Below are 7,985 nucleotides of genomic sequence, written 5' to 3'. Positions count from 1 at the left end.
TCAATGCATAGTCAAAAAAATGTCACTTCTACATGTCTGATTCTATAATATGGACAAAAAGAAAAATATTTTAGAAACAGGGGAAAAAGAATACAGGATTCTCGGGGAAATGGAGGTGGCAGTAAAATACTAAAACTGTGAAGAAAAACGTTGTATAAAAACAAGTAAAAATACACTTAACGTATTCAGCCCTGATTAGTCTATCAATCTCTTCCACCATAGAGTTACCATCTTGTGGGCAGGAATTATGTCCTACCATGTATCATCTGCCCCCATATTTCTTAATACAGTTTTCTGCACTTAGTCACTAGTAGGAATGGACTTTGTAGATTTGAAATGGTTAAAAATTATTTACTTTAGAGATCAATTTTTTCCTGAAAATTTTATTTGTACACTTATTAGAAACAAGGGCCAAAACACAAGCTATTCAGAAGATCAAAGGATATAGACCAAAGAGATCATTCTATGAATTATGATAGCTAAGCCTCACCTAACAAAGTGCCAAATCCCCATGTATGTAAATTATAATCTCCCCACATGAAGGCTTTTGAAGACTAAATAAAATAAAAGATTAGAGGTAATATGGATTACTAGGGGTGACATCTGGGCCTTCCTAGAATTGACATTGCCCGCCATGTGACAGATAGCCTTCCATATGACACTATGAATCCAGTCTTATCCTTGGGAACTGTCTTCCAAATAATCAAGTGTTGGCAATAATGTCACTACTTCTGTATATATGTTGCAGTGTCTGGACTTCTTTCATACTGAGTCTTCACCAAGATTTATAAATCTTTGTTAATGCAAAATAGTCTTTTCTCAATGATTTTATTGAGAGCAACTTTGACATCCTTATTCCTCAGGCTGTAGATCAGGGGGCTGAGCATTGGCACAATAATGGTGTAAAACACAGAAGACACTTTGCTTTGGTCCATGGAGCTGACATTTGATGGCTGCAGGTACGTGAATGCTGCAGAACCATAGAAGATTGTAACAGCCAAAATGTGGGAGCTACATGTCCTGAAGGCTTTGGACCTGCCCTCAGTGGAGCTAATTCGCAGGATGCTGGCAATGATGGAGGCATAGGAGCCAAGGACAATCAAGGTTGGTGCAAGAGTATTAAATGCACTGAAGCAAAAAACTACCACTACATTGATATAAGTGCTGGAGCAGGAGAGCTCCAGTAGTGGGAAAACATCACAAAAGTAAAGGCTGATTATTTTAGCCTTGCAGAAAACCACTCTTAGCATGCAACCTGTATTAACTGTGGCACTAATCAAGCCCATCATGTATACTTCACCTACCAACCGGGAGCAGACCTGACAAGACATGGTGGCATTGTAAAGGAATGGATTACAGATGGCAACATAACGATCATAAGCCATAACACCTAACATATGACATTCTGATACAATAAAAAAAATGAAGAAGTAGAACTGAGTCATGCATTCAGGGTAGGAGATTGTGTTCTTCTCTGTCACAAAGTTCACCAGCATTTTGGGGGTAATGACAGTGGAATAGCAGAGATCAATGAAGGACAAACTGCTGAGGAAATAGTACATGGGAGTGTGCAGGTGAGAACTGAGCACAATCAGTGTGATCATGCCCAGATTCCCCACCAGTGTGATCACATAGACTCGCAGGAAGAAAAGAAAGAGGGGCAGCTGGAATTCTGGTTTGTCTGTTAGCCCCTCAAGGATGAACTCAGTCACTGTGGAGTGATTTCCTGCTGTCATTTTCCTCTGGGAAATCTATGGAGGAAGAGAAGAAGAAATTTGAAGTAGGTGTTTATTCATGCAGTGTGAAACAGATGCAAGTCTTATCAATTAGGTATCTCCAGTTCTCTCTCCCTGTCCCTGCTCTATGTTGGAAGTTAAATACTCTAGGATTATGGGTCATGCAAATAAACACCAGATGGAATTACATCTTTTTATTGTTTGTTTTTATTTCTGAACAGTCTCTGAACATCCGAAGATCTGTTCTGATAACTTAGAATATTGAGTGTTCTGACCAAGGTGGTACAATGGTTTAGCATTGGACTACTAACCGGAAGGTTGGCAGTTCAAACCCACCCAGTAGCTTTGCTGGCGAGAGACCTGAAAATCTGCTAAAGTAAAGATTACACCCTAGAAGACCATATGGAGTAGTTCTACTCTATCACATGGGATCGATATGAGTTGAAAATAGACTCAGTGGCACCTAACAACAGTGACAACAACAAAGTACCTTCCATGCCTTATTTGAAATCCTCTCAACTCTTCTGTAGAACAAATGCTACCAGGAAACAAGTACCTGTTACCGTGAAGTTGATTCTGACTCATGTGGACCTCGTGTGTGTCAGAGCAAAACTATGCTCCACAAGGTTTTCAAAGACTGATTTTTTGGAAGTAGATCAGCAGGACTTACTTCTGAGGCTCATTAACCATTTGCACTATGCAGGGATTCCACAGCAATTACTAGTATACTTATTTTATATATTTGGCTCATAGTGATCATATATTTGCCCATAGTTAGGCATATTATAAACAAGTGATCACTATATGAGAGAAGGCTTATGTGGCTATATATGGGTCCTTCACCATTTCACCTTCTGTTTCTTCTTTTAGCTCGTCATTTCTGCTCTCCAGTCTTACCTCTTTATCATTTTAGAGACACATTTACTGCAATTAATGTGAGGTGAATGTTAAAGTATAAAAATAATGTACTGATCACTGATGCAGGCTGGTTTCCCTTTAAAGAGTACCTTGTCTACTGGCAACAATTTAAAAATATGGAAATAGAGGCTCTGGGAAGTAACTGAATGGCTAGCATTAAGTATATTTCTCAAGCTGAACCCCACATCCAGGAAGGAAGTGTGTTTTCTAATGAGGAGAAGTCAGAAGTTCCGATGACTGAAGGTAAAACTCATTCTTTCCCAAAACACCATGTGCTACATACTCTCGTGTAACCTGGCATGGTCCAAGACCCTTGGAGCTTTTGTTCCAGGGGACCATGGCTACAGGATGGAAATCTTATGTGGTATTTTGCCCATGTTGTCTTTGCATGTCATATGCATGTTGTCTTGTATTTCACACTCACCTTCAGCTCAGATCTTTTATCACTTCCTCAATGGCATTAAAAAGCAGAAACAATGTCTATATCTCTGAGACGTGAGTTTTGAAGGAAGTTGATGAGTCCCTGGATTGGGATACTGCGATGACAGTTCTATGTTCAAAAGAAAAAGATGATAAAGATATCATAAAAAGATTGATGATTTATCAGAAACAAGGAAAAGAGTGTGGAGATAAGAATGAATGTGAGGATTATATTATTATTTATTATAATAAAAAATAGGGTAGTATTATTCAGTGCTTACCATGTGATTAGAACTATCTAGGCACTTCATAAATATTATTTAATATATTTTCCCTAGCAACCCTGTGTATTATGAGCTTATTATTCCCATTCCATAGATGAAAAAAGTGAAACTTGAGAGACTTAAGTGAGTTATTCTAGGAGACAGTGGATTTTCAGTATAGTTGTGGATGATGGTTTCCTAATAGTACAGATAAATTTCACATAACTATGGGAAATAAAAGTAATAGTAAAAGACTTGTACTAACACTTATATCTCCTGGAAATACCAATTGGCTAAAAGCAAAAAAAAAAAAAATCGTGCAAAATACATGCTACATTCAAAGCACATAAGAGCTGGAAAAATTATGATATTAATAATTAACATTCTTGTGTGATTCTAATTAGACAAGCATGTAGACTGAATCCCACAGTGGTGAATCTTACAGTTGTCATCTATCCATGCTCAAATTGCTCAACGAATGGTGGATGGATAAAGGGACATAACAAAGTTCACAACTTGTAATCAATCAAAAAGCCATTATCTTTCTCAAATTGTCAATTTGGCAATAAATGTTTGCTGAAGGTATTTGTGCTTACACTGTGCAAGTGATACATGAAAACAAGCAAATATAAAGCCAAAATTACATCTTCTATGGACTCCTCTGCTTTCATGTTCCAAGATTATTCAAGTAAAACACTAATGACCAAGGTTATTACAATCTCAATCTTTGCTATTGGCAATTTTCACATGTTTACTACTTTGTGGATTATTATGAAAACTAAAGTCCTTGAAAATTTTAAATACATACACTTTGAAAGTATTTTTTTGTTTGTTAATAAGAAATAGTTTTCTCTTGTTGTTGAAGCTTCTTGTCTACAGGAGTAAAGTTTACCCATGATTGTGAGGGAAACTTTCTAGAGTGAAAGGTTTTTAGTTTTAGATAATATCAGAACACTGCAAAATTATGATTTAAAAGTGATTTGTCTAGAGTTTTGAAATAGTACCAGGAAAAAATGTTTACCTTCTCAGGAACACAATTATTTGACTTATTTTGAAAAATAAAGTGTGATTTGCTACCAAAAATGTTGCTAGCTTATTAGATGTGCTTCTGAGAACAATAAAAAATGATGTGTAATTTTCCAATTAAAATGTCTTAGGGATTGGTAAATGTCTTTTATGGAGTTGTATCACTGCAGAGCTTCTCTTTGATACAATGAAGACACTGATATGATGAATATAGCATTATTTATAATTCTTAAGTTATCCTTAGATATGTCATACCTTAAACAGTATAATAAATTTAACATGAAATAATAATGCTTTTAAGACAAAAAATAAACTGTTTTATGGACTACAAAATTCTCAAAGCCACATTTTTTTTTCTCTCTTTTTTAAATTGTGTTTTAGATGAAGGTTTACAGAATAAACTAGCTTTTCATTAAACTATTAATGCAATATTGTTTTATGACTTTGCTTAACAATCCCACAACTTGTCACCACTCTTGCTTCTTGACCTTGGGTTCTCTATTACCAGCTTCCCTGTCCCCTCTTGCTTTCTAGTCTTTGCGCCTGGGCTGTTGTGCCCCTTTAGTTTCATTTTGTTTCATGGGCCCATCTAATCTTTGGCTGAAGCATGAACTTCAGGAGTGACCTCATTACTGAGCTAAAAGCGTGTCTGGGGGCCATATTCTTGGGTTTCTCCAGTCTCTGTCAGGCCAGCAAGTCTGGTCTTTTTTTGTGAGTTAGAATTTTGTTCTACATTGTTCTCCAGCTCTGTCTGGGACCCTCTATTGTAATTCCTGTCAGAGCAGTCAGTGGTGGTAGTCAGGTTCCACCTAGATGTACTGGACTCAGTCTGGTGGAGGCTGCGATAAGATAGAGGTGGTCTATTAATCCTTTGGACTAATCTTTCCCTTGTGTCTTTAATTTTCTTTATGCTCCCTTGCTCCTGAAGGGGTCAGACCAATGGAGTATCTTAGATGGCCACTCACCGGCTTTTAAGACCCCAGATGCTACTCACCAAAAGAAAATGTAGAACATTTTCTTTATAAACTATGTTATGCCAATTGAGCTAGATGTTCCCCGAGGTCATCTCAAAGCCACTTTAGACTTAAAAATTGTTACTGTCATATTGCCAAATGTATGTTTGAAATAGTGGTAATGAAATAGTAGATAAATTTCCAAAGAAAATGAATAAGTTAATTTCATTTCAAAATCATATACAGGAGGTAGTGGGGGTATAACATAACATACAGTCCAAGCAATATTAAAGATTAGTGTTTTGTTTTTTTGTCTTTCTAGATCCCGTAGTAAAACTTGAGTTTCTGAATTGTGTATTAAATACCTAGTGTATAAAAACCATGTAAAATTAAAGTAATGTCTTTTGTAGTTTTTTTCACAAAAAAGTCTTAAATCACTTGAATCATTTTTCACAAGTTAATACATTACATTTTAGATATTTCAGAATTCCATTTTTTTTCAAAAAGATTAAAAAACATTCTGCTAAGGAAAAATAAGCTTAAAATTTAGGAAGAATATGTGTCAAATAAATCTGAGTGGAGCAGAGCTTGAATTTTAAACAAAAAAAGTGTGTACAATATACAACCAAAAACCTAAACCTACTGCCATCTAGTCAATTTTGACTCATACACAGTAAATAAATAAATAAATAGTCACTGTCAAATTTACTCTGACTCATGGCAACCCGATGTGTGTCAGAGTAGAACAGTGCTCCACAGGGTTTTCAATGGCTGACTTTTCAGAAATATATCACCAGGCCTTTCTTCTGAGGCATCTCTCAGTGGATTTAAACCTCATATCTTTTAATTAGCAGCTGAATAGTTTAATCATTTGCATCACCCAGGGACACCAGACACTGAGTAAAAAAAGCAAATCAAACCCTTCGCTGTCAGGTCGATTCTGACACATAATGACCCTATAGGATAGAGCAGAACTGCTCCATATTGTTTCCAAGGAGCATCAGGTAGATTTGAACTGCTAACCTTTTGGTTAGTAGCCGAGGCCTTTAAGCACATATACCCAGTAGTTACACTAAATTACTAATATATTGTGTCATAAATAGATTTCAAAATGATTTTCAGATATTTTCAGTATGGTAATGTAACTCACATGTCTCCAGAGCAGGTAATATCCTGGGAACCATTAAGAAAGATATTCGAATAAGATGACTCAAGTACAATCACACATATTAACAGCAGTTTGCTCCTATGCTCCCTTCCACCTGGGCCATTATTCTTAAAACTGAGGAAAGGGTGCTTGGCTTATATCCTCTCCCGGGTCATTTCACACTACAGCCTGCTTCTCTGCTGTTACCTGGCACCTATCATGGAAAATAGCTCTATTGGTTCTTTCACACCTTGGCTACTATTTCCTGGAAGGGATAGGACTGCTTCTTCTATCCTTTGTTTTTTTAAGGCATCATTAAGACATTACTCATGAATAAAATGAAATTTTACTAAATGTTCCAGTATAAAAAGTTATTATACCATAGGCAGAATGCAACTGCTAATTGAGCATTAGAAAGCCATGGCCCTGAGGAATGTATTACTAACACTGTTGCTCCAGCAGTCTGAATTTAGCTGCCATGTTCTCTTATCTTTCTACATCAACAGTTGTAAACCACTGAACTTGGGAAGAAGTAGTCCAGTAGATATATATAGGTAAAAGTGCTTTAGAAATATATTTGAATTTAGAACCTTTCACAAAACATGCACTTTTCAAATGATTAGTCTTTGTCTTAAGACTTTATATATTTCTGTTACCTCCTTGATCCATAAGGCATTCAAGTTTGTGACTCCTTGCTAGACCTTTTGTCAAGGATTGAATTATGTCCCCCCAAAATATCTATCAACTTGGCTAGGTCATGATTCCCTTGTATGATTTCGTGATTGTCTACCACTTTATCATCTGATGTGATTTCCCTATGTGTTGTAAATCCTATCACTATGATGTCATAAAATGGATTAGCAGTAGTTATATTGATGAGATCTACAAGATTAGATACTGTCTTAAGCCAATCTCTTTGAGATATAAAAGAGAGAAGCTAGCAGAGAGACAGGGGTACCTCATACCACCAAGAAAGCAGTGCTGCGACCAGAGTACATCCTTTGGACCTGAGGTTCCTGTGCTGAGATGTTCCCAGACCAAGGGAAGATTAATGACAAGGACCTTCCTTCGGAGCCGATAGGGACAGAAAGCCTTCCCCTGGAGCTGATGCTCTGAATTTGGACTTGTAGCCTACTAGACAGTGAGAGGATAAATTTCTCTTTGCTAAAGCCATCCACTTGAGGAATTTCTGTTAAAGCAGCACTAGATAAATAAGATACCTTTCTTCTAATTCTTTTGGAAACCAACTCCTTGTTGTGACAAATGGCAACCCCAAAATCCCCTTTCCTTAACATACTGCAAATTAACTTTTGTTTTTGACAAGATTCCTCAAATTTAAATGATTTTAAGTGTCAGCTGGATATAAGAAATTAGTTTATGATACAATATGATGAGTACACGTTTTGCTGAAAAATCTTTTTTTTCATAAAAACAAAAACCCACAGCTAACATCATACATAATGCTTAAAGAATGAATACTTTCTTCCAAATATCAAGAATAAGAGAAGAATGTTCTCTCTAG

General features: G+C 36.4%; 1 protein-coding gene across 1 annotated transcript; it reads right to left on the bottom strand.

Moving 5' to 3' along the window:
• Positions 1-785: 785 nt before the first annotated feature.
• Positions 786-1,739, bottom strand: LOC126061052 (olfactory receptor 150-like). Its single transcript, XM_049857428.1, has one exon. The coding sequence runs from the start codon at positions 1,734-1,736 to the stop codon at positions 786-788; it is 951 nt and encodes a 316-aa protein (XP_049713385.1). The 5' UTR covers positions 1,737-1,739.
• Positions 1,740-7,985: the final 6,246 nt, after the last annotated feature.

Source organism: Elephas maximus, chromosome 17 (assembly GCF_024166365.1).
Source record: "Elephas maximus indicus isolate mEleMax1 chromosome 17, mEleMax1 primary haplotype, whole genome shotgun sequence".
Taxonomy (NCBI): Eukaryota; Metazoa; Chordata; class Mammalia; order Proboscidea; family Elephantidae; genus Elephas; species Elephas maximus.
This window is presented reverse-complemented; position numbering and strand designations above follow the sequence as displayed.